Genomic DNA, 27,966 nt, shown 5'->3' on the forward strand with positions numbered 1-27,966 from the left:
GGCCAAAATGACCTGTTACCATGCTGCATGTCTAAATTTAAGTTAAAAAATTTGAATATGCCTGTGGATTACGCCACCTTCTCTGATACCACTACCCCCTGTTCTCTCATAACCTCTAGCTGCATGGACTCCTGTCCAATCTAGTGGTGAACCTAAGCTCCGTTCATCCAAGTCACCCTCTTTGACCTCTAGCACCCCAACACTCTTTGGGAGGTCTGCTCATATTTTCTGGTCCAAATACCAGGTTCCCGCTCCAGCAGACCGCAGCAAGTCCTTTGGCTGCCACCCCTCACTAGTCTCCCTGTAGAATCTTCTCCCAGGCTTCTCACCCTCAGTGGGGCAGGGGTAAAGAGGCAGTGATGTTTTATACCTTTCACCTGGCTCATTTTAGATGATAATTTCCTTGCTTACAGCAAGTTACGTGTCAGATTTTGATTTAATTACTAAATTTAAATTCTGCATCTAACATGGCATGTTTGAAACTCATTAATTTGGGGCTTTTAAGATTAATAGTCTAATAGAATTGGTATACTCATGAATATATTATGGACTGTGACCAAAGATTAAAAAATCTCAACCCAACACATTGTTACAACTTTAAATATTACCTATCGCAAAGCTCTTGTGCTATCACAAGGTGTTTCAAATGATATTCAATAGCCTTTTCATAGTCTTGAAGCAGGGTGTAAGTGTTTCCAAGACTGTAACAGGCTTGAGCTTCCACAGCCCTATCCTTCAGTTGTCGCGCAAGATGGAATGTTCTCCTGAATAAAAAGAAAAGAATTCAGGTCAAAATGCTTTTCCAACATTCAAATATTTTTCTGTAAATGTCATTTCAATTTTTAATAAAATTTGAAAGAGTTTACCCAACCAAAACCCCCTCCCACCAACAATAATAAAACTTCTTCATTCCACTCACATTGGCCTGAATTTACATTCATTAGGGAACTACTCAAGCATACCACTGACCTTCGAGTGCTTTCATTAATCTTGCAGAGTAATACCAGGAGGAACTCACTGCAAAAAACTGTCCCAATCCTCAGCCATTCATAAACATTAAAAATCAGGAAGGGAAGTCTAAAGGTGTATGATCCAGTGATCAATGGGGATGAGAGAGTAAGCAAAATTTAAGTTCTTGGGAGCCACTATTTCAGGGGATCTTTCCTGGACCCAACACATTAATGGCACCATAAAGAAGGCATGTCAGCACCTTTACTTCCTCAGGATTTTGTGGAGGTTTGGTATGACATAGGAAACTCTTGCAAATTTCTACAGAAGTGTGGTGGAATGCACAGTGACCACCTGTATCATGGTCTGGTATGGGGACACCAATATCCCTGAGCGTAAAGCCCTGCACAAGGTAGTGAGGCAAAATCCTTCCCACCATCAAGAATATCTACAGGGAACACTGCCATCAAAGAGGATCCATACCTTCCACCAAATCTTCTGATCTCGCTGCTGTCATCTGGAAAGAGGAATATGTGCTACAAGACTCATGTCATCAGATTCAGAAACAGCTGCTACCCTTCCAGCATCAGATTCCTCAACACAAACTCAATGAGGGACTTATATATTTGTACCTTGATTTTTTTTCTCTCTGTATTGTACAGTTCATTTTCATTTTCTTTTTAAACTTATTCAGTTTTTTTGCACAACCAATAAGTGATCATTCTGCCAGCCCACAGGAAAAAGAATCTCAGGGTTGCATGTGATGTCACACATGTACTCTGACAATAAATCTGAATCCTCACCCAAAAGGCCACTGGATAAACTAAAGGAAGATGATAGCTAGCTAAGCCACACCCCCTCATTTCTGAAATCATCACAAAATTGACATCTGAAATATTAAGATACTACTTTAACCTAAACTTTAAGGTAAACATCTTGGTCAATCCAAAAATAATAGTCCATTGCAGTGAGTGAGAGCTGCAGATTCCTTGATTGGATTGCCTGAGGTAGCTGAGAAAAACTTCAGAGACTTGGGCTTAAAGTACTGTAGGGTACCTGAGGAAAAGTTGAACAGCGGTCAGCCACTTTCTGAACCTACGTTCACATGCTACAGATAGTTCCCCTTCAAACTCTGCACAATTATAATACATTTAAATGAGACAGCCACATCTTAGGAATATCCCACATAGTGGCAATTAGAAGCATGAAAATAAGGGGCACTTCAAATGGTCCTTGATGATTGTCAAGCTAATTTATCAAAATCTAGGTAACTATGTAGGTGATTCAAGTTTTATAAACATTACTTGAGCCTGTGTCCAAGATTAAAGACTTGTCAATTTTCCTTCCCCAGTGAATTCTCCTTTATCCTCTCCTCCCCACATACATAAAGGCAAAAACAATTCAACGTCTTCACAATATTTAATGACAAGATTTCAAAAGATTGAAGGCTTCAAAAACAAATAATGCTCACTTGTAATATTCAGCAGCAATTGCATATTCGCCAAGAAACACATGGGCATTTCCCAGATTGCTGCATGCTCTCCTTTCAGCTGATCTATCTCCAAATTCTTTTGCAATTTCTAGGCGCTGCAATCATAAAATGAAATAAAGCCAGAAATTAATTGTAATTCACATATACAGTAAAATCCCCATTATGCTGAATTCAAGCAACCGGCAAAAAAAAAATGCAGCAAATAAAGGAGGTAAACACAAAAGTTTAAAATTGGCAGCCCCCAGCGGTTAGTCCACCAATCAAGCAACCAAAAAAATTCACTTAACTGGCATACCGAAAGTTTTACTATACTTACCGTTTTATTTTTGATTTTCAAAGACTCATACAAATCCAAACAACACAATTGTTTTCAACAATAGGTTATAACCATACAGAGTCTATTTTTCCCCTACCCCTCTCCCCTCCCTCCTATACCCTAATTCAACAAAGAAAGGATTATACAAATTAAACAAACACAAAGAACCAAATATCGGTAAAGTCAGAAGCCCTTAAGGGAACTTAAGAAAAACACAAAAAAACCTGAAATAAAAAAGGAAAAAAAGATAAAAGCACATCCTCTGCAGCATGGCTCACTTCATTGACGTCAATCATTTCACTATTGGCACAGATTGTTAAATTTCCTTTATTTAGAAGGAATAAAATTATATCTGCCTGCCAATGTGTGGCAGATAGGTTTGCCCCTTAAATTATACGTGATTTTCTCCAGGGGAATACAACTCTGCATTTCCGCATTCCACCGTGTAATATTTAGTTGGGATTTGAAGTTCCACGGAACCGCTATACACTTCCTGGCTACCGACAAGGCAACATCCACAAACTGAATTTGTTATCTGGACAGTTTAAAACTCATAACCATAAAGGTAAAATTCTGGATCCAGTGGAAAATTCACTTTTGTAATTTTTTTCAGAATGCACCCCCCCCCACCTCCCCCCAGGTCCTCCCAGAAAGATCTCACCATTGTACACAACCAAGCTGAATGGATAAAGGTTCTAATCTCCACCATACCTAAAGCACATTTCTAAAATTATTCCTTAAGATCTTAGCTGAAGAAAGTTTTATTAGACAAATCATATTTATTCCTTAGCTGTTTGAATGACAAACTGTCCTTGCTCATAATGATTCTTGGTACACCTGATCCCCTCTGGCATCAGGTGTCCAGGATCTTATTATCCAGACTCATGGGTATTAAATTTGTTCTGGGTCAAGAGAACTTTAGGAGATATCCCCACTTTATTCCAATACATTGATTTATTTTTTGCCATGTCTAAATTACATATTTTAATATGGGGTTATCAGTTTTCTTTAGTGCCCCATTTATATACAAAGACTCCTGCTATCTTTTCTCCTACTATGTGTAGTCCAATTTGTGCCCAGGAAGGGGTATCACCTTCCTCAAAGAATGAGGTGATAAACCTTGACTGGATTGGCCAATAATATTTTTAAAAATCTGGCAATTTCAGACCTCCCAATTTATAATCACAAGTCAACATTTCCATGGAGATTCTAGCCATCTTCCCTTTCTACAAAAACTTTTTTGACACATCTGTTGAGCATCTTAAAGAAGCCCTGGGGCAACAGAATGGGCAAGGACCAAAATAGATATTGTAGTCTTGGCATCAGTTTCATTTTAATGCAATTAACTCTGCCCACCAAAGTTATGCGCAGGGTTCTCCATCTACCAAAGTCCTCCTCAATATTCCAGAAGAGATAATTGTTTATATAAATTGTATCAATATTTATCTACTTTTAATCCCAAAAATTTAATACCCTCTTGCAGCCATTTAAATTGACATCCTTGTTGGTTTTGTCTGTAATCCCCCTTTGTCAAGGGCATGCTTTCATTCTTATCCAGATTTATATTATATCCAGAGATCTTGCCTCAATCCTCCAATGTGGTCCTCAGCCTGGACAACAACCCAGGCTGGGCCAGTCAAATATACTAACACATCATCTGTGAATAAAATGGCTTCCAGGTCCACTTTGAACCCCTTTATGTCTGGATTCTGTTGGATGGCTTCTGCCAACAGTTCAATAGTATAAACAATGCTGGGGACAGTGGGCAGCCCTGTCTACTGGGCCTACCCAGCTGGAACACGAGAAACATTTGCCCATTTTTAATAATATTAGCTTGGGGTTTATGCTAGAGCATCCTTACCCAACTAATAAATGGTTGTCCCAATCCAAACCTCTCCAGAACTTTGAATAAGAAGTCCTGCTCCAGTCTGTCAAAGGCCTTCTCTGTGTCCAGAGCTACGGCCACATCTGGATTGGCAACACCTGAATCCACCTCTGACTGTGCCAGATGCACTATATTGAGTAATCTTCAAATATTTTCTGCTGATGTCTCTTGTACAAATACAGGTTGATCTGGATTTGTTAACTTTGGTAAATATTGAGCCAATCTATTGGCTAACACTTCTGCTATAATTTTATAATCTACATTCAGTAGAGTGCATTCAATAGGTTCCTGTCATTTTTTTGGGATCACCGTAATAATTGCTGTTGATAAAGATCCCAGGAGGGTATGTGTCTCTGCTGTCTGTTCCACCACCTTCATAATAAGGGGCATTAAAAGATCCTTAAACTCTTTGTAAAATTCAGTGGGGAACCCATCCTCCCCCAGTGATTTGTTAGTCTGCCATGAGCCCAGGGGTTTCTCAATCTCCTCTCTAGAGAAGTGAGCACTCAGCCCCTCTAATTCATCTTGATCCAAACTTGGTAGTTCCAATGTAAGCAAGAAATCATCTATTTTAGCAGACCCTCCCACTGACTGATTTATACTACTCTGTATAGAACTTTCTAAATGTTTCATTTATCTCCTTTGCTTTACATGAAATCTTGTCAGAACATTCAAAATTCACAGAATTTTATTTTTGGATAACTGAACTGTTCACGGAGTTTCATGTATTTGGAGCTAGGATGTTTTATACTATAACATGAATAAGATTTATGATTGAAACATTTGTAAATAGCCAGTTTTATCATGCAACTTCCATTTATATATTTGCCATTCATTACATGCAAATGTGTTGACATACAAAATATTAAACATGTTATCCAAATCTCTGAAATGGCCCAGGAGAATGCAAGGAGGGGGGGGGGGGGGGAGGGGGCTACGAGTTAGTAGGTTAATTGGTCACATGGGTGTAAAAATTTATATTACAATGCTTCTATGGTAATAAATAAGAATGAAAAATATACATAGATTTATATTTCAGATTTATTATCAGAGTACATACATGACATCACAGAGATTCTTTTTTCTCCAGGTGAGATAGTGCAAAAAAAATACAACATATACATGTAAACAAATAAAGAGATGTACAGATAATGAATGTAAACAAACTGACTGCAATATATATATATATATATAGAATTTTAAACATTCAATGAAGTGCACAAGTAAGAATCCTTAAATGAATCCCTGATTGAGTTTTTTATTGAAAAGTCTGATGGTGGAGGAGTAGCAGCTGTTCCTAAACATGGTGGTGTGGGTCTTGTGGCACCTAGACTTCTATCCTGATGGCAACCTTGAAAACAGAGCATATTCTGGGTGGTGTGGATCCTTGACGATTGCTGCTGCTCTCTGATGGCAGCATTCCTGTAGTTGTTCTCAATAGTGTGGAGGGCTTTGTCTGTGAAGTCCTGGGTTGTGTCTACCTTTTGCAGGGCTTTACACCTGGGGGTATTGGTTCCCCCCCACTTACCAGACCATGCAGCCAATCAGCATTCTTTTCATCACACATCTGTAGAAATTTGCCAGCGTTTCTGGTATCATACCAAACCTCCACAAATTCCTGAGGAAGTAGAGGGGCTGACGTGCTTTCTTCACAATGTCATTGGTGTGTTGGATTCAGGAAGGATCCTCCGAGATAGTGACTCCCAAGAACTTAAATTTGCCACCCTCTCCAACTCTGATCCCGTAAAGATCACTGGATTGTATATCTCTTTACAAAGAATTAATGAACAAAGTTGAGAGGCATTGCTCTGAGGTAAGCTGGCTACAGATCCCAGCACATAGGAAATTGGGAGCAAAGATGGGAAAATATCAAGATGTGAAATATATTACCCAAATCCATCCAAAATTTCTTGAACAAAACAATCCAGTCAATCCTCATGATGGCAAGAAATAGAATAAAGGGCGTGGACCCATGAGATCAGAGACACAGTTTTGGAAAAAAGTGCAGCTGCCAGAACAGCTGTAGAGGCAGCAATGCAGTAGGTGCGGAACTGGGAGCAGAGACCTACTGCCCGGTCATGAAGAGGGCAACTCCAATACAGGCTTCAAACAGAAGCCTTCTGTTAAAGGAGTCAGTGGTGTTTTTTTTATATATCCTGCAAACCATGGAGGTCTGTGTCCAAGATGACAATGCCTATGCTGGGCATCATACTGTGAAAGGTTGCAGATTCCAGGGGAGTAACAGTAGCAGGGCACTAGAAATGGGGAGGAGAAACCTGGGAGATGACTTCACAGAGAAAATTACCACATCAGCAGACCAGTAAGAGCCCGCGCGGGGTGCTTTGTGGTCAGAGGGCTCACGCTGACTGCAGGTGACATCAGCAACAATAATGAATTGCATTTCAGCAAAGAGGTGAAAAATATCCTGTTATGGAGCAAGAACAACCACCAATTTCAATGTGGATGAGACAAAGGAAATGACTTTGGATTTCATGAGGACTAGGGACCAACTGTCCTCCACTATACATCAACAACTCTGTAGTGGAGAAAGTGGAGAGCACCAAGTTCCTTGGAGTTCACTTAACTAGTGAGCTATCATGGACACACATCTTCTCACTTCTCAGGAAGGTACAAAAGTGACTGTACATCCTGAGAAGACCAAGGTGGGTCTGATGAACTGGTGAGGCAGGCCCCAAGCAGGAGCATCACAATGGGTGACCTCACCAGTGAGGTCCTCCTTCCCCACCTCACTCTCCTCGGGCAAGTGAGATCAGACATCACCCCAATCAGACAAGATTCAACGACCATCCCTCCTCCATGTCATTTTATTCAAGCGCCAGCTGTTCATGCAGATGGCACGATAGGGGAACATTGAGGATTAAATATAAAGGCTGTGATTACCAGATATACTGTGGCACAGAGCGTCCACACTGGCATGTGTCCCACTTCCCAGGGTGCAACCTCCATCTCTGGTACTGCTACACCACCAACCCTTTCCCCTGCAGCTGTGGTGGGGGAACCCAGGGCTGCGTGCAGCACAGGGAGAATAAGGACGGGTGTGTACATGGTAGGAAGGGGCATAGCAAAAGTACCGAGAACCATCCCCCCCCCCCCCAACAAAGTGATGCCTGGGCCCATCCCTGCCCTGAAGGATGGATTGACAAACACCGTAGATAAGCTGGAGCTTGGGGAGCAGATGGGGCACTGAAGAATAGGGCCGCTGCGTTGGTAGGGCCTGAGTCTGCATTTTCCTCTGGTTTCAAAACGAGCTAATATCTCTCACTCTTCGGGGGCAGGGGATGGCACTGTGGGGCAGAGGCCGTCCGTGGGGGTGGGCCTCACTGTGAGGGAGAATCCTCAGTCTGTAGTGTGGACACAGCCTCGAACTCTGATAAGCCCCCTGTGGTAGGAAGTGCATGGGTTGGTGAAAGTGATACCCTTCAGAGAGAAAGTTGCATTATCCCTGGCTCAGAGTGTAGGGCATCTCTGGAATGCCCTACCCACATTTGGGAAAAAGGTGCCTCCTTGGAGCAGACCCCTGCTCCGAAAAACCCCTAGAGCCTGAGTAACTGAGTTCACCTGTGGACCCTGCTCTGGAGGCGAGGAGTAGTCCCACAGTGCCGACCCCAGCAGGCCTTGGATTCCCAGATGTCTCTGGGCAGCCCCTCCACCACTGCTCCTGCTGGAACAAAGGAGGAGGTGGACTTGGTCCCTGCTGTAGTGTGAGGAAGGTGAACTTGTCACGGAGCATACTCAGGGGGCGGAGGTGGTCGGAGACTCTGCAGAGGGGGATTCAATGGACAGCAAGATAGTGAACATCCCCCTCCCCACCAGCAAGGACCCACTGATCCCTGTGGAGGAAATAAAAGAGTTCATTGTGAACTCCATGGATGTAAAACTTCGACCCAAACTTGCTTCCTGCACTGGACCAACGTCCCAAGGCTGGTGAAGTCCCTTCACACTGTCCTCAGGAGGAAAGGGAAGTGTGAAGCCATAACTGGGAATGAATGGCAAAAGCTGAAGACATTCCTGGACAACTTGATGCAGGATATCAGGTTAAAGAGTGGCTCCTTTCCTGAGGCCAGCAGGTCGCGAGGTGGTTCTAGCACTTCACAGTTCCAAAAACGACAAAACAGCCTCACTCCTTCTTGGGGGGTGGGGGTGTAAGGTAAGGAGTGGTTCCGCTTCCACCAGAAAGGGGACTGGCACTGGGATTTAGCCATGGATTTCACCATTGCAAGTCTCAATGTGAATGGCAGAAGGGGCACTCTCCACAGGTTCAACAATCTCTCTGTCCTCAGAAATGGGAGGTATGTGATGAGCTTCCTACAGGAAACCCATACCATTCCAAGAGACGAGTCTACCTGACTCCTGGAGTGACATGGAGGGGTCGACATGAGTCACCTCAGCTCCACCTCCAGTGGGTTGGCGATCTTTTTGGCCCCAAATTTCCAGCCAGAGATCGTGAAAGTCCAGAGCCTGGTTTTAGGCCACATGCTCTGCCTCACCGTGCACCTGGATGGTGTATTGCTGCATCTCATCAATGTGTTTACACTCAGGCCTGGCATGGCACAGGCATGATTGTTCCACCAGGTGCCCACTCTGCTGAGCTCCATCGATCTGAGTGGGGGGAAATTTCAAATGCACCCTCAAGGCGGACAACTGTTCTGATCTCCAGCGCTACCTGGAGCCGGTGAAGAAGTTGAAGCAGCTTGTGGGCTGCTTTGATTTAGTGGACGTCTGGCAAGATCTTCACCCCGACTCTGGTGCCTTCTCAAGGTGGTCCGCAGTAGGCAGCTCTTGCAATGGCCGCTTGTACTTTTCCTCAAGTGTACATCTCCCCAGTGTCAGTGGCCTCCATGTGGCTGGTGTCGTGCTCGGATCACCATCCCATCTGGATGGAGTTCACACCATCCTGCCCACGGGTGGGGTCCACGTACTGGCACTTGGAGGACAACCAATTCCAGGATTTGTTCAGGGAGTTCTGGACTTCTTAGAAGAAGCAGAGAAGGAATTTTGCTCTCTGCAGCTGTGGTGGGATGTGGGCAAGGCCCACATTCATATGCTGTGTCAGGAGTACACCAGGGGGTCGACCAAGGGCAAGAATTTTGAGATTGGGCAGCTTGAGAGAGGTGCTCGACTTGGATTCTCATCTCAGTCTGCTCCCTGGGGATACACTCCTGTGGCAAGAGCACCTGCTCAAGCAGTCACAAGGTGTATAGATCCAAATACTCCATGGCTTGGATCGTGCTTCCCCCTTCACCTTCTTGTTGGAGAAGAGCCAGGAAATACGGAAGCAGATGGTGGAGCTGTTGTCTGATAGCGGCTCCTCCATCACATATTAGGCAGAAATCCATCTAACTGCCCACTCTTTTCATGGAGCCTTCTACTCATTGGACCTATCCAATGGGGATGCATGCAGAGTTCTATGGGAGGGTCTGCCAAAAGTAGATCTGGAGGCAGTTGAACAGTTGGAAGCTTCCCTGGCACTGGTTGAGCTGTCCCTAGACCAGCTCTGGAGCTGCAAGTCCCCCAGCTTGACGGTAAAGCTCCTCCAGGCTTTTTGGGATGTCCTGGGGGAGAACTATGCATGTGTCCTGGGTGAGAGCTTGGGCACTGGAGAGATTCCCCTCTCGTGGCAGAGAGCTGTTGTGGACCTGCTGCCAAAGAAAGACCTCAACCTGTTGAAGAACTGGTGGCCATTCTGTGCACGGATTACAAGGTCTTTGACCAGACATTACGTTTGCGCCTGGGTGTCCTTTGAACCAACATGCATTGTCCACGGAAGCCATGGAGGGGTTTCATGAGAGCTGGGCACCCTGAGGTGTGCATTCCATTTTCAATAGGGAAGGCAACGTTTTAATATAGATGCATAGTTATTGTGTTTCATTATTTGTAGTTGTTTGATTAACTTTATGTATTTGTGTTAATAAAACAGTTTTTAAAAAAAACTGGCATCAGCAGCAGGATTCAAGAGGGTGCTGAGGTCAAGAAGGGCTCCTGAAGGCTTCCTGATCCTATCAGAGGTTTAGACCTAGAGCTCAGGCCTCCAATCTTTTGAACAGGAGTCTGTGCTGCTGCAGAGGCTGCAGGAGTGCTGGAGATGAAACTATGGGCACTCAGCATCTCTGAAGGGACTCTTTTTTGCTTCTCATTATTTGGGGCACTGGGCAATGGCGACTCTTTGCTTTATAGCAGACAGAAGTTGAAGTACATAATGTATATTACATTTTTATTAATACATAACAATAAATGAAATTAAACCTTGAGAACAGTTGATTTCCCTTACCTCTTGATGGGATCTCACTGCTTTTTTGAAGTTCCCCAAAAGATAATATGTATTTCCTAGATTCCCATAAGCCCGTCCTTGGGCTGCCCTGTCTCCAAGATCTTTAACTATTGCCAAGTTTGTCCTATGAATAAAATTGTTACAGATTCAACAATGGTCATTAGAACATTGTACACAAGAAATGCAATGACGTCTTTGTGTTATAAATAACTGACATTTCAAATTAACATATCCATTTATTTAATGTTTGCTTGGTATGAAATTCAGCTGTTATCAGAATATATTTGTACATCTGACTCCAAAAGAACACTTGAAAACAGCGCATATGATCTGGAAACTATGACACTTTCATTCAAGACAATCAATCTTCCCACATCCAGTCTACCGGGCTTGGTCATAACATTTCGGAGTTTCAATTAAGTACCCTCTTAAAACCTCGTGCTATAAAGACCAGCACACTGTCAACCTTAACTGCTTGGCACATACAAGTTTGCTTTCAATGACTGGTGTACAAGGACACCCAGGTTGGTTTACATATCAACACTTACCGTAAATATGCGTAATATAATGTGTTCAGTATAATGCGACACCCCCATTTTTGAGGGGAAAAATGGAGAAAAATTTTACCCCCATGTATAATATGACCCCCCCCACCCCCCTTTTATTGGTCCAAAATCATCATGGAAGTGCCCCTTTGACAGGATGTTTCAAATGGCAGCCACCATTACTGCACTGCATTGTGGGAGAAAAGTGATGTTGTACTGAATGAAATTACAAAAAGATCATAGAAAATATAATCAATTTATTGTTCAAAAGAAGTTCAAAATATATACGTAAATAAAAATAAAAACATTATTTATTTTAAAATCCTTCAAAATCAGATTCATCATCATCAGATGCTCTGAAAAGGACCTCCCATTCTTCTCTGTTGATCTTCTCATCTGTGTCCCAGCCTGTTATGTCTGTTATTTCATCTTCAGATTCATGTTCATAGTCTGAAGCTGTGGTGGTACTTGCATCGTCCCATAAAACATCATCTTCAGTCCCATCCATTTTGTTGCTGATTCCGCTGGTCTTTAAAAAACTCAGGGAGACCATATTGCTTAGAAGTGAATCCCAGGCCTGCTTCACTCAGGAAACAATAGTGGATAGGCCTGGTTTCTTGAAATTTCCCCCTGCTGTTTTCTCCACTTGGTCTGAGGCCATCCAGGAAATCCAGTCTTTTCTGACATGGTCCTTAAATGGCTTATTAAGCACAACATCAAGGAGTTGCAGTACACTTGTCAAGCCACCAGGAATAACAGCTTGGTGTGTCTTGAATTGATTGAGCTGATTCTTTACTGGTTCTGTCAGAGGAGCTTGAAACTGGTCCCACACTAACATTGATGGGGGTGGGGGGAGGGTCTTTAAAAGAGATCCAGGTCTTCTATTGCACACCTTCTCCAACCATAGTTTGACACCATCTGGTGGGAACTTATCTCCTTTTGGAATGGTCTTACGCTTAAAGATCACCATTGGCTGTAACTTGGACCCATCAGCTAAGCAGCACAAAACTACGGTGAAATGGGTCCTTTCATGGCCTGTCGTCCTTACATAAACCATCTTACTACCCACTTTATCAATAGTTCTGTTACCAGACATATCAAAACACAAGGGAATTTCATCCATATTGCCAATATTATTCATATCAAAGTCATGCTCTTTCCTTAACTTAATCACAAATTCGTGAAACCTAATTATCTTGTCATCTAAGTCACTGGGAAGCTTCGATGATATCTTGGTTCTCTGTCGTATGGCCAGGGAATGCCTCTTCATAAACATCTGACACCAACCATCTGACACCTTGAATGTGCCACTCACTCCATATTTGCGATCTTTCTGCAGTTTCCTAGCTTGAAGCTGGATATGGAAATAGGTGACAATGTAGCCATCCTTTCTCTGGCTTTCTACCTAGTCAACCAGTGCCTTCTCCAGATCTGGATACAGGGCCTGCTTTCCCCTACGAGCACGTTTGGTTGTGGGCAATTCAGCTATCTCTAATTTCTGCTTCCTTCAAAGCCTGACGTTACTCTCAGTAACATAGAGGCTGCACAGTCTTTATTGCTTTCTGCATTCTTGATCACTTTCAGCTTAAATGATGCAACATAAGCACTGCGTTTTCTCTACGCTCCAGGAGAATACACCATGGATAGAAATTAGAACAGCAAAATACATATATCTAGAATAATTATTATTTTCCAGTTCAACATGTTTATAGAAGCGACATTAATGTAATTACCTCTCTTTATCATGTACTTCAAAGGTTAATGGATTTGTTACGAGTTTCTACTTATGTAGTTAATCGTAGATAACTACATATGTAGATAAACGGTGTCTTTTTTAAAAAATCTTGGTTTCATGTGACCATTGTTAGGTCTGCTTTGTTCATGAATGAGTGAGACAAACACCAGGCTGAGTCGAAATCAGGGTTCTTTGTTCTTTATTACCGGATTGTAACACTTGCGACCAACCATGTTAGTCGGAGAATGCATTCTGCCGTTATCAGCAAAATGGTGATTTTTTTATACCCTTGGATATGTGCTTAGAACATCATCATATCATTACTTGTCCAATGACTAAAACTGTTGCTATCCTTTCCCTGCTAGCTTCCTGCCTCTCAATCCATCAATGTCTCTCTTATCTTGTAAGTACAAGGATGCATTCACATCTTGTTACAGCCCTGTACATTCCCATCTCATGATGTTTTACCTAACAGGAGTACAAGGACACCTCCCCTTCTTGTTACAGCCTTGTACAGGGTAACTCCCTACACATTCCCATCTCATGATGTTTTACCTTACACCATGTACCACCAATGTAAACAAAACCACGTGGTCAATCAGTCAATGTCGGCAGCTGCTGATAATCTTACTGATCGTTAAACCTGGCAGAAAAAAATTGTTAAAATAATAACCTCATGTATAATGCGACCCCCTACTTTGAGCTCGAATTTTGGTACAAATTGTTTTGCATTATATACACATATTTACGGTAATTTCATAATATTTAAAGTATACCACACATTTTTTCCCCCACCACATCATATGACATATTCCATAAGTTTGCCCATTAGTGTAATCTGCTCTCATGTCATCCTGACATCTTTGCCTCCTTAATTAATCCCTCCAATTTCACAGCTATCAGCAAATTTAAACAAATTACATTTGGATCTTATCCAAAACCAAGGTCATATTATGTCGAAGCCCATTGATATTATAAAGGATGTCATCTCCCCCTTTATAATAGCTGTGCAAATTCTCCACTACTCAATTGCTAGCTTGGCTGCAGTTTCATGTTTTCTCTCTTTTCTTAAGAATGATAGAGTTATATTTGTCACCTTCTAAAAATCTGAAATAAATTATCCAGAATTTATAGAAATATGAAAATATGTATCCACAATTTCTCCAGTCATTTCCTCAACTACTATGGTATGAAAATTATCAGGATCTGAGCATTAGTGATTTTCAGTGCTATTACTTTCTCCTGCAATCTTACCGATATCAATTTTGTTCAGCTGCTCACCTTCTTTGGATTGTGGTTCCCAAATATTTTGGCTTGGCTTCTTGTCATAACAGCAGGAAAAAAAATTGACTACCTGTATTTCATCATTTTCCTTCTCCCAGCACAGAAGGAAATAATTTCCATCATTGTCACAAGTTTATGGGGAAAAAAATGAGTATTTTAAAATGTAAAATGTTGTACAATGGAGGACAATGAAATTATGGGACAATTCATTCAGTTAAAATAGGAAGGGTAAATTGAACTAAATGACAGATTACTGACCTTTAAAATTCTATGAAGAAGTTACTTACTCGTAGTATTCTGAAGCTTTTTGCAAAACCACCATAACTTCTTCTGGAAAGTTGCCTGGGTCTTGTGCTCTTGCACAAGCCAGGGTTTTGCCATTAGCATGGTAGGCATTGCCAAGGTTGTAAAGTGCTCTTGCCTCACCTCCCTGTTCATTCATAAAAATACACAAGAGTATTGAAGGGAATGCAGTAAAGAGCTATCAGGGCAGGGAAAAGGCACCCACCCAATAATTATTAAACATATAAAGGTCATGCATGTGTCCAATCATGAATAATGTTTGAGTGAAGAATTCCCAAAAGAGCCAAATTGTTGACTCCTTGGATTGCCCCAATAGAAATATTAAATATGAATTCTGCATCTGGAAATAATTTTTAGAACACATCTTGTAGATTAGCCAATTTTATTGATTTTGAATAGTACAAACAAGTTTCAAGGCAGCAGAAATAAATGTTTTACATTGTTTTAGTGACTCCAGTAACCTGACCAATCACAAATTAAAAAAAAAATATGATGCCATAAATTGGACCACCTCAGAAATTCAGAAAATGCTCTTAACTTTTCCTTCATTGGCACAGAAAAGTGCATAATTCTTAACAGTCAATTAGAAAATTATGACGAATGTACAAATTATTTTCCAGCCACTCATCCTTCATACTTAAAAAAGGAAAACATTTTAAATCGCAAGATCTTTAATAAAGCAGCAGCACTCATTCACCAAATAGAATGGAGCCAATTAGTGGATTAAACTAATTTTTCCTTGAATACAGTAGGTTATGCAACTGTAGCATGTAATTAAATAAATAAAAAAGAATTTAAAAAATCAAGAGTATATATTTCCTCTGGCAAGTTAGTCCAGAACAAAATAGACCCTTTTTATGTTATATATGCAGTTTAACCATTCCAAAATTAAACCACTTATTTATGGAATTTGAGTAATAAAATTTAGCTACTTGCTATGTTCCCATCTTCAATCTTTAAATCCCTGAGATGAACCTAATCTGCCCCTATGAGTATGTCTTTTTTACATGCCATTATTTTATTTTGTGTTAATTTGCATTTTACAAGTTCATGTTAGGACATCTAACAGTTCTGCCTTTTTTGAAGCAAGTTTGATCACTTTTTGAGCACCTCCCTGGAGAACAAAACAGGCCTAGTTCAGTTAAAAAAAAAATCAAACACGTCATTATCTGACTCTTCAGGAATTCTAAAGTATCAGGATCTTGCTCTGCATTCTTCATTCGGACTCCAGGTCTTGCACTCCCATGAAACTAATCTGGTTCACTGAAAAATGTATCAATCTGCTGTGTCATATCCAAATAAAAGAAAATTGAAAGGGTGCTGGAGTATAAACAAATAACATATAGTTGACTGGAAAATCTGCTTGTCTAGAATCACCTAAAGTACTGAGCATATCAAATAAACAGTTTTACTGTAGGAGGGTTAGAATGTGCAAAATGATTTTATCTGTTCCACAGTAGTTCACTGCAGTGTATGGCTAAATCCATTTATTGTTTGCACAAAGTAATGACAATAAGCAATTAATTCATCTGAACACAAATCTTCCTCTAAAATACTGGTGATAATCATTACTTGATCTCTACCATTTCTTTTAAATTTTCAACAGCCCTATAAACAAGTCACATCTTAACACTTGATTGGCATAAACTATTTAAATGTTAATATCGTTTCTTAAAATGGCACAGAAAAATAAATGATTAGGTATATTAAATTATTTAATGATGACTACCTTATCACAGAGTTCTCTAGAAATATCTAGATGTCTTTGGCAGCAAACTATAGCTTCATCAAAACGCCCCAAAACCTTAAAAGTGTTGCCAAGGTTGCCACTAGCTTTAGCTTCTCCCAGTCGATCGCCAATTGTTCTGAAAATTTAGCAAATAATAAATTAAATCATGAAACTGTCAACATTTTCTGCATTGCACTAGTTTGTGCTCATTTCAACCTCTGAAATAGTACAACTAATATTGAAAGACAATCCATGACACAAAGTTGTGTAATTTTGTAGAAAAATTTCAGTAAACAAAATAACTGCATCTACTTTCTTGTTTTTCTTTTAAATCACCTTGGTGGAGAAAATAGAACCAAAACCTTGCTGGAATGTATTCAAGGAATTGGGTGCCCTATAGTAATTTAGTTTGGTACATCTAAATGTGATCCATTCATTGCTGGAACTCTCTGTTGTGCATTGTCAGGTAAACTATAAGCACAAATGCAGAGCTCTAAAGGATGGGTCAACATGGATTTCAACATCTGAATGAAAATGTTAAAAAGAATTTTACAGTGGTTGGTGGAGTGGGGAGGGATTGACAAATGGGACTTGTTAAATTGGGCTATGTGGAGGAGGACTTTGTATATTCTGCACACTGCTACAACTAACAGAAAATCATCTTTTTTTTAAAATATAAAAATACATTATATCTGGGGATGTAACAAGGTTAATATTTATTATCCATCACAATTTTCCAAGAGAGCAAGAAGGTGGAGATCTGCCTTCCTAAACCAATGAACCATGGTGCAGCTACAACCTGAAATGAATACTATGGGAGGTTACAAGATTTTGATCAAAATTTAGCCATCATATTCCTAAATCAGTGTGATATGATTTAAAAGTGGAAGATGGCAGTGTTTCAATGTTAATGCTGGTCTTATGCTTATCAGCAGTAGAAATACTTAGTTATGGTGAGAAAGATTTTTTGGGGAATTTAAATTGTTCAATCTAGCTCAAGGGAACAGGTGATGGAGGGAGGAAGGGAACATTGTGGTAGTGAATGGTGTAACATCAAGTGGCATTGTTAGAAATGTACCTCTGAGCATGAAATATATTCCACGACAGACTTCAAGGTACAACTCAAGAGCGAGTTGTTTATACAGGATAACCAGCTTCTAATTCATTAATTAGGTTTTTGGTGATTAATGTGAGAAATGCAGGGAATGCCAAATGGAAGACCAACTCCATTCCTTCCCAGCTCTCCACCTGTGTGGTATATGCTTTAGGCATTTATCACTATCTCCTTGTCTACAGAATTCTCTGAAGAAATGCAAATAAGAATTATCATCATGTAGGGATCATTTCCAACTCTAATATGGTGAAGAAAGTTAAAGAAACGATCAAAAATGGATGGACTGGTGACCCTTGCAGTAAAATGTGTCTCTGACCTGAATGAACTTAACCATCTCCATCAGATGCTACCAAAAAGTTTCTATGAGCAATTCCCATGGATTTCAGGGCTTCTTGGTGTCAAATACTGCATGGTAACAAAAGAAACCAATCCCTCTCAGATCTGGAATTTGCTGCTGGATTAAAGCAGCAATGTAGGTTGGGTTTTTTTTTTAATTTAAAAAAAAACAGATTCTGAAACACATCACCCTCACTTCAGTTTGGCACTTTGGAAAGCAGAGAGTTAATTTAATTACTGATAAGATTATAAAGACATGGACTTTAGAAGGCAGCCAAGCAGAAGCAGCCGTGGCACCTCTGACTAAGGTTGCACATTCATCCAGTTCATCTGATCAAGGAGTGTCTGCCTGCTATTTAAGAGGTTTTCAATTATCTACCACAACTTCAGAATGGATTCCTTGCTTACCAGCTTGTTTTGCTCTTTGTCTGGCATCTGGTTGTCTCATCTACAAAAGATGCACTTTAGGCTTTTGAGGAAAACTAAGTTGGAGATACTTCTGACCATGATCTTAAACCTAACTGAATAATGGAATAATGTCAAATCAAAAGAACATTGTTCCAATAAAAGTGCTTTCATTAATTTTGTGCCTGTCTCGTTAAGAGAACTATTACCATAGTGACTATGATGTAATATGCCTTATTATCCACCCAGGCTAACTGCTTGCTTATTCTACAAGATGTGAAGAGAATGTGAGCACGAGAAACAGTTTTTTGAATTTTCTTATCTCTAAGATTGTGTATCTCTTTAAATACAATTTTCTTATCTCTAAGATTGTGTATCTCTGAATACAATTTTCTTATCTCTAAGATTGTGTATCTCTTTAAATACAATTTTCTTATCTCTAAGATTGTGTATCTCTGAATACAATTTTCTTATCTCCAAGATTGTGTATCTCTGAATACAATTTTCTTATCTCCAAGATTGTGTATCTCTTTAAATACAATTTTCTTATCTCCAAGATTGTGTATCTCTTTGAATACAATTTTCTTATCTCCAAGATTGTGTATCTCTTTGAATACAATTTTCTTATCTCCAAGATTGTGTATCTCTTTGAATACAATTTTCTTATCTCCAAGATTGTGTATCTCTTTGAATACAATTTTCTTATCTCCAAGATTGTGTATCTCTTTGAATACAATTTTCTTATCTCCAAGATTGTGTATCTCTTTGAATACAATTTTCTTATCTCCAAGATTGTGTATCTCTTTGAATACAATTTTCTTATCTCCAAGATTGTGTATCTCTTTGAATACAATTTTCTTATCTCCAAGATTGTGTATCTCTTTGAATACAATTTTCTTATCTCCAAGATTGTGTATCTCTTTGAATACAATTTTCTTATCTCCAAGATTGTGTATCTCTTTGAATACAATTTTCTTATCTCCAAGATTGTGTATCTCTTTGAATACAATTTTCTTATCTCCAAGATTGTGTATCTCTTTGAATACAATTTTCTTATCTCCAAGATTGTGTATCTCTTTGAATACAATTTTCTTATCTCCAAGATTGTGTATCTCTTTGAATACAATTTTCTTATCTCCAAGATTGTGTATCTCTTTGAATACAATTTTCTTATCTCCAAGATTGTGTATCTCTTTGAATACAATTTTCTTATCTCCAAGATTGTGTATCTCTTTAAATACAATTTTCTTATCTCCAAGATTGTGTATCTCTTTAAATACAATTTTCTTATCTCTAAGATTGTGTATCTCTTTAAATACAATTTTCTTATCTCTAAGATTGTGTATCTCTTTAAATACAATTTTCTATCTCTAAGATTGTGTATCTCTTTAAATACAATTTTCTTATCTCCAAGATTGTGTATCTCTTTAAATACAATTTTCTTATCTCTAAGATTGTGTATCTCTTTAAATACAATTTTCTATCTCTAAGATTGTGTATCTCTTTAAATACAATTTTCTATCTCTAAGATTGTGTATCTCTTTAAATACAATTTTCTATCTCTAAGATTGTGTATCTCTTTAAATACAATTTTCTATCTCTAAGATTGTGTATCATTATACAGTAAATGCTTTATTATTCATCATTATGAAAGTCTTAATGCAAAATGCTCATCTGTTCTATAAACAAATTAAAACTACAAAGTAACAGCCACAGAGTTTGATTTGCTGGATTAGAGAGATCGAAATTTGGGATATCACTGCTCACGCTTTGGAAGATGATACTCTGAAATTAGGATACATTAGAAAAAGGAAAGTGTCATCTATACAGGGTTCTTACTTACCTTGCTAGTGTCAAGTCATGATGGTGGTACTCTAGAGCTTTTGAATAATCATGCAAATAAAAATAAGCATTTCCAAGTTGACTGTAGATGGCACTGAGAGTTTTCAGATCCTCTGTTCCAACCTGAACTGCTGCTTCAAAAAACGATACACCAGCTCGACAGTCCCCTGCTTTACAGAGTCGTTCGCCTTCTAAGGCAAGCTCCAAGCAGGAAGCTTCCATTCTGCAAAAAGAAAATGAAAGCAATTAATTTTATAATGCAACTACTCAAGAAGTAATGAATTGACAAGAAATGTAAACAAACTAGATTTCTATGTTTAAGTAATTAAAGGAAAGGGATTTTAAAAAAAGTCCTGATATAGTGAGACTGGGGAGATGATTTAAACTGATATTTGCACCCCAAGATCCAAAAATCCAAAAGAATACATGTTGATATAGTGAATGCATTAATCATAATTTTCAAAAAATCCCAAGTTTCTAGAGAACAACCAGTAAATTGGAAAACTGCTAATGTGACACTATATTAAAAATAGAGAGTGAGCCAGAGAAATTATTCCAATATCCATTTGTTAAAAAAATACTAGAATCAATCATTAATAGTTTATTTGGAAAATCATAATGTAATCAATGTGTGACAGAATATAGATATGTTTTTGGGAGATAAATTGGGGCAGGAGTTTTAATGTAGGTCACATACAAACACTTTAAAACAGATATTATTTAAAATACTGGAGCTCTGCTAATGCTAGACATGTCAGGGCCTCAGAGCCTTTGCAAAAGCTTTGGAGAGTGCCCAAGAGACTTCACTAATGGATTGTTGTTTACAAAAAGGCAACAGATGATACAGCTTGTCGGAGACACATTCTGTCTGGAGTGGAACTTGCTGATGGAGATTGGTACATTGACCAGTTGGAACCATTTTAGTTCTGTAAATTCTATTTAAAAGGACAGCGGAAAACTGAAAGACTTTGAACACACTGATAATCTGGTGAATTTCACTGAAGTAAAATCTATGGATAGACGTAAATACTCTAAAGAAATAAAATTATCACATGCTTGGATCTTCATCTCTTTTTATATTCCAGGTCATAAATGGATAAGGCAGTAAGCTAGAGAAGCCACAAAAATATTGTCAATACTACTATTAATCAAGTTATCTCAACAGACAGAATTTGTGTACTTGTGGGGAGGTACATGCCATCTTATTTTAAAAAAGAATGCATTTCTCAATAGCTTGGAGAAGCAAGTTTCACTTACTTGTGTGTTTAAATATGCAAGTGCAAAACAACCCACCCACTTCTCCCAAGCAAGGTAGGAAAGGTAAATTTTAGACAAAAAACAAAAAAAATTTGCTTAAAATCTTTTGGTCTGAACCAGATAACTTTCATCTGCAGCTCATCTGGTACCCATTAAGCAATCAAATTTACTAGATTTAAGAGAAAGTTTAATTTTCGTTAAATTTTAGTTAATGTTTTGTTTACACATATTTCTGACCGATTCAAATGGAGAAAACCAAGAGCAAATCAAGACCAGAAAATCAATCTTTTACAACATACTTTATTAGTTAGTCATTTAATAGTGTTGTGTTTAATTCAGATCTATTTCAGCTATTGGAGTTCAAACCTTTGCAGCTTAGACACAGTTAAACTAGCAACACTTAATATTATTTTGACACCAAAAACCAAGACACACACAAAGTACTATTGGGTAATTTCTTAGACGTCCAATGACTAGTTTACTGTCTTAGGTGCTATTATTCCATTACACATTAACCCACATCTTCAGGTGTACCCTGCTGAGTTAAATGGGCACTGCAATTGCAGTTTTGGTCATGATGCAGTAATTGCTTAATCTGGCTGTGATTAGCTAACTTTGGTTACCCACATGTGAAATATAAAGTGTTCACAATCACTACTCCAGAGACACACCAGAGGTTCAGAATCATCACTCCTTTGTACAGTCCCGCACTCAACATCACCCCACCTTCATTTACCTTCTTCCAATCAGAATCTCAGTACATTACAACATTCTCCTTCTCCCTTCCATCAATCCAGGTTAATTAGTTAATTCCTTCCTTAGGGGCGTCTAAGTTAATATTCATGTCTCTATTAAACAAGCGCAGTACTAGCTGTAGACTACCAGCCTGAACCAGATTCTTGCATCCTTGGGGCTCGAGATAAGAAGGGGCCCACTAGCTAGTACTGTTTACTCTCAAGCTCTAATCTACATACGCATTCCATCATTTTTCACAGAATGGTGAGAGTTTAATCACTTTCAACCATTTTTCACACACATGTGGTACCCACATTTTTTTAAAAATAAGTAGTTGGTTGTCAAGAGTGGTCTATTCACACATGACTGTTCATTCACCAACTTTATGCGGTATAGAAACTCCTGTAAAGGTCATTTAGCAGTAGGCGCCAAAAGTGTATTGTCCTCTTTGCAGCTCCCATCCCTACCCAAAGCGAATATACCATCAGATGTGCTGCTAAAGGTCATTAATATCATTGGACACTTCCAAGCAAATGAAGAAAGTGAGGCTAAGCAATAATGGTAACAAAAAAAAAGGCCATGCTGATACAACAGCTATGCTGCTGCAGACCCATGCAAAGCAGGAAGCAGAGATGTAACCCTCCCCTACGGGCTCCATTCGCCCAGTTTGATTGCCGTTGCCGCTGTCCAGGCTTTAAACAGTCTGTTAAAGGAACCAACAGTGATTTATTTTTAAAATCCTGCGACTGCAGAGCCAGGGCCCAAGATGGTGGCATCTGTGCTTGGCAACAGCCATGCAAGTCTGCACACTCCAGGGAAGCAGAGGTCTGATGCAAGGCACCAGAAAACAGGGAGATGAGCCCCTCCTGTTTGAGAAGAAGCAGAGATGACCCTCTGGGCAGTGGACCAATGAGGGATTTGGAGGCTGAAAAACACATAGGCAGCAGACCGTTGGTTACTCAAGGTGAGTAACCCCACAGAGAACTGTGGTCAATAGACTCACACCAAGGTGTGGACTGCTGGAGACTGGCTCCAGATTAGCTGAAGGGGTAGCAGATATCCGAACCATTGGAGGCTAATCCACAAACACTCTAACTCGGGTTCGGGGTGGGGGAACAACTCTTCTCTTTATCTGACTGTAAGGCGTGTCAGGTAATTTCTGTTGATGACAAATCCTTGCCTAAAGGAAATTTTGTGTATTATCACATTTACTGTTTTATTATGTGACAAAAGAGTCTTGAATCTCTCTCATGGTCTTATTGCAGGTGGTTAGACATTGCAAGGAGAGTAATGACTCAAGGCACAGATGGCACCAATTGGTGCAGGTCAGCCATTCTTAACCTTTTTTGGCTATAGCTCCCTTTGCACTCTGATCAAAGTTTATGGGCATTCTTCCACGTAAAACAGTCTGGTTGAGATCTTGCCTATTGACCATATAAAAAAAGTGTCGGGGCATTATTTTCCAAATTGATAAAAATGTGCTTGGTTTCATATGTGGGTGGCAGAGGATACAGGTGTTCCCAGTCACTAGGGGCCAATGGCAGGGTGAATGGAATTTTGGATTATCCTGTCTTATTTAAAGTTACTCACAAATACCCTGGATATTTAAAAAAAAATCAACTGTACAGGTGAAACCCAATGTTACGGCGTTGGGGGTTATACTCCATGAAAACTCCACCTCACAATTTCTCATAATGTGAAACAGTGCCATCTGCACATGCATGAAGAAACAGTTCACAAAAAGTAATTTATTTACTTATTTTTCCACATCAATTTTGTGATACAAAATTTTATTCCACATCACAATTTTTGGGGCAGTTAACTCTGTTGGGGGCAAATTTCCATAACTCAAATAAGTGTAGTATAAGTGTAGTGCAGGAGGGTCACTTGAATGATTTTCCTCATTGTTAATGTTTTTGTTACAAGAACTGAAATAGACAGCACATTCAAAAATTACTCCAAAAGCGTGTATTTGGATAGACAAGGGTCAATTAGTGATAGTTAGCCTGGTTTTGTAACTGGGGGTTGGGGGGGGGGGGTTTATATCTCACAAGTCTAAGGTATTTGTTACATGTGACGAAGGTGGTAGATGAGGACAGAGCTGTAGTAGTTGGATTTCAGCAAGGCATTCAATAAGTTTCCGCACCTAACTTGAAGCACATCAGCTCTTATCTAAGCAGCAGCATGGATATGTTCCAATTTGCCTACCATAGCAACAGATCTACAGAAGATGCCAACTTGCTGGCTCTACACAAAACCCTGGAACACCTGGACAACAAACACAAATACATCAGCATGCTCTTTATTGACTAGCATTCAACATCAACATCATCATTACCCTCAAAACTGATCAGCAAACTCCATGACCGTGGCCTCAAAACACAACTAAGTGGATCCTGGATTTCCTCACCTCAAGACCCCAGTGAGGATCTGAAAGAACATCTCCACAATCTCCATCAGTACCAGAGCACCACAGGGCTGCGTATTTAGCCTCCTGCTCTACTCGCTTTACACCCATGACTGTTTGGCTCGGTATGACTACAACATCATCTACAAATTTGTTGACAACAGTGTACAAAAAAAAGTGATGAGTCAGTATACATGAAGGATACTGGAAACTTGGCTGCATACAAACAACCACCTCGCACTCAACGTCACCAAAACAAAGGCATTGATTATGGATTTTAGGAAGGGAAAACCAGAGATGTACGATCCAGTGATCATTGGGGGAAATCAGAGGTAGAGAAGGTGAGCAAATTTAAATTTCTGGGAGTCACGATCACAGTGAACCTTTCCTGGGCCCTGCACATGAATGTCATTGTGAAGAATGCACGTCAGTGTCTACTTCCTCGGGAGCTTGCAGAGGTTTGGTATGATGTCGGAAACCTTGACAAACTTCCACAGATGTGTAGTAGACGGTGTGCTGACCGGCTGCATCACAGCGTGGTATGGGGGAGGGGGGGGGAAAGAGCCAATACCTCTGAGGTGGAAAGCCCTGCAAAAAGCAGTGGACACAATCCAGTACATCACAGGCAAAACTCTTCCCACCATCGAGAAAATCAAATGGAATGCTCCTGTCATAGAGCAGCAGCAATCATCAAAGATCCACACCACCCAGGACATGCTCTGTTCACAGCTGCCATCAGGAAAGAGATGCAAGTGCCACAAGACTCACACCACCAGGTTTATGTACTGTTACTACCCCTCCACCATCAGACTCCTAAATAACCCACAGAGACTCATTTAAGAATTCTTACTTTGCATGTTATTTATTACTGATTTTTTTTCCTCTCTGTATTGCACGGTTTACATTTCTCTCTTTTGTAATATGTATATTTCTGGAGTAGTTTTTTGCACTACTGATAAGTAGGAATTCTGCCTGCCCCACAGGAAAATGAATCTCAAGATTTGTATGAGACATCATGTATCTACTCTGACAATAAATCTGAACAGTGAACTTTTGAGAAAGCTGTTCTGGAAAGGTAGATTGAATGGATCCAAAGCAAGATAGAATAGTGGAAAATTGGCTTCATGGAAGAAAGCAGATGATGATGGTAAAAGGGTTTTTTCCCTCCCAGACTGGAGGCCTGTAATTAGAGGTGTACCACATGGTTCAGTGCTGGGCCCATTAATGTTTGTTACAAATAACACAAATGTGTCTAGTATTGCGAATAGTGAAGACAGCAGGTGGGCAGAAGAATGATTGATGGAATCTAATGCAGAGAAATATGAGATGTTGCATTTTGAGAGGTATAACATGAGTGGGACCTAAAAGTGAATGGTAGGGATGTGGGGAATATTGTGGAGCAGAGAGACCTAGAAAAACAGGTACAAAATAACTTGAAACTGATATCACAGGTAGATAGAGTAGTCACAAAGGCTTTCACCACTTTAATTTACATCAGAGTATTGAGTGTAAAAGTTGGGAAATCATGTTGCAATAGTACAAAACGTTGGTGAAACGATTTGGTGCATTGTGTTCAGTTTTGGTTGGTGTGCTAAGGGAAAGATATTGTCAACTTGGAGAGGCTGCAGAGAAGATATGAAGATGTTGTCAGGACTCAGGGGCCTGAGATATAAGGAGCAGTTGAGCAGGCTGGAGCTTCATTCCTTGGAGTGCAAGGGGATAAGAGGTGATCTCATGGAAATGTGCAAAATCATGAGAGGAGTAGATTGAATAAATGTAGAGTATTTTACCGAGAGTTAGGGAATCACTAACCAGAGGACATAGACAAAGTGTGATAGGGTGGGGGATGAGGGTAAGAGATTTAACAGGAACCAGGAGGGCAATTCTTTAAAAATAAGAAGGGTGGTAGGTGTATGGAATTGACTGCCAAAAGGAGTTGATTGAGGCAGATACTATTTCAATCTTTAAGAAAAAAGTTTGACAGACACATAGATAGGATGTATTTAGATGAATATGGGGCAGAAGTGTGCAGGTGGAACATTTTGGTCAGCATGGACAAGTTGGAGTGAAGAGTCATATAGCGTGGAAAAAGGCTTTATGACCAAGATAATGTATTTCAAGATTGCACATTGCATAATTGAATGCTTTAGAAACTTTCCCAAACAAAAGCAATTCCACTCAAGATTCTACATTTAATCACAACAGTTTTAAATTGGGGAGTGTGGCAAGATGGCGTAGAACAAAGACGTGGGGATTCATCTCTCCCTGACTGAACTAATTAATGCCCGAAATTTAAAGAATGTAAAAGCTTTAAAAAGTGTGCTAGACAGAGTTTTAACTGTCGAAGTTACAAGAAATAAAGAGAGGGAAAGGCCAAAGGTCGAAAAAGTTGGTTATTAAAGTTGTTGGAAAAAGTGGAGAAACTGGGCCTACCGTACAGAAGAAGCATTAAGATCAATTTATCATGGATCTGAAGCCACAGAGGACATCTCTGGGGAAATCAGAAGAAGGATCGACCTATTTGAAACAGAGATCGGCGCGAGATGGTGCCGACCCAACTGTCCTGGTGGTGGGCCAGGACATTCACGGGCATGATGTGGTCTGCACGACCGGGGCGGTGAGGTGCACGGGGCTATGGCAGGGCACATGCGGGGGAGTGCGATCGGCATAATATTTTTGCATTCTGTTTGGGTATATGGAAAAGTTAAACCTTTTTGGGAAAAAGTTATAAAGTTTTTGAGAGGTTTATTTAAGGTGGATCTGCAATTGGACCCGATGATGTGTTTATTGGATTATTTGAATAATATTAACAACAGGGTTGCAGATTGATAAAGCACAACTAGCATTTATACGATTAGGGTTAGCTGTAGAAAGAAAATGTATAGCTGTTACGTAGAAAAATTATGTAGAATTAAATATACAAAGATGGCAGAGTGAATTGCAATAGTGTTTGTATTTGGAAAAAATAACTTATAATTTGCAAAATAATAATAATTTTTTTGTTAAGATACACCAAACAGTTATTATTAAATAACCGGTAAAAAAAAATTTTTTTTACTATCTCCGAAGGGCGGTGGGTGGGATGGGATAATTTAGGTTGGAATTGGGGGGGGTAGGGTTTTTTGGGTTTTTTTAAAATTGTTGTTATTTCTTTTATGTTTAATGCTTTGTAAAATCTTTAAATAAAATTTAAAACTTGGGTTTTTTTTAGAAAATTTTATGACCTGAAGCAGAAACCTACATTTTCACAAAATGGTGAATTAAATATTTTTAAAATACAATCCATTTATTAAAATGGCTCTTTTAATCTCACAGCCATACATCTTTCTCTACAGCAGTGGTTC

General features: G+C 39.6%; 1 protein-coding gene across 5 annotated transcripts in view; it reads right to left on the reverse strand.

Annotated features, from left to right (window-relative positions):
* Positions 1 to 27,966, reverse strand: part of gpsm2 (G protein signaling modulator 2) — a 118,116-nt gene that overhangs the window by 41,298 nt on the left and 48,852 nt on the right. For all 5 annotated transcript variants that reach the window (XM_069937969.1, XM_069937967.1, XM_069937965.1 and 2 more), the window contains 6 exons: positions 20,225 to 20,446; positions 16,527 to 16,662; positions 14,782 to 14,924; positions 10,931 to 11,054; positions 2,420 to 2,535; positions 609 to 764 (listed from right to left, as the gene is read on the reverse strand). In XM_069937969.1, coding sequence (XP_069794070.1) covers positions 609 to 764; positions 2,420 to 2,535; positions 10,931 to 11,054; positions 14,782 to 14,924; positions 16,527 to 16,662; positions 20,225 to 20,446 — 897 coding nt within the window. The remainder of the gene's footprint in view (positions 1 to 608; positions 765 to 2,419; positions 2,536 to 10,930; positions 11,055 to 14,781; positions 14,925 to 16,526; positions 16,663 to 20,224; positions 20,447 to 27,966) is intronic.

Source organism: Narcine bancroftii, chromosome 5 (assembly GCF_036971445.1).
Source record: "Narcine bancroftii isolate sNarBan1 chromosome 5, sNarBan1.hap1, whole genome shotgun sequence".
Taxonomy (NCBI): Eukaryota; Metazoa; Chordata; class Chondrichthyes; order Torpediniformes; family Narcinidae; genus Narcine; species Narcine bancroftii.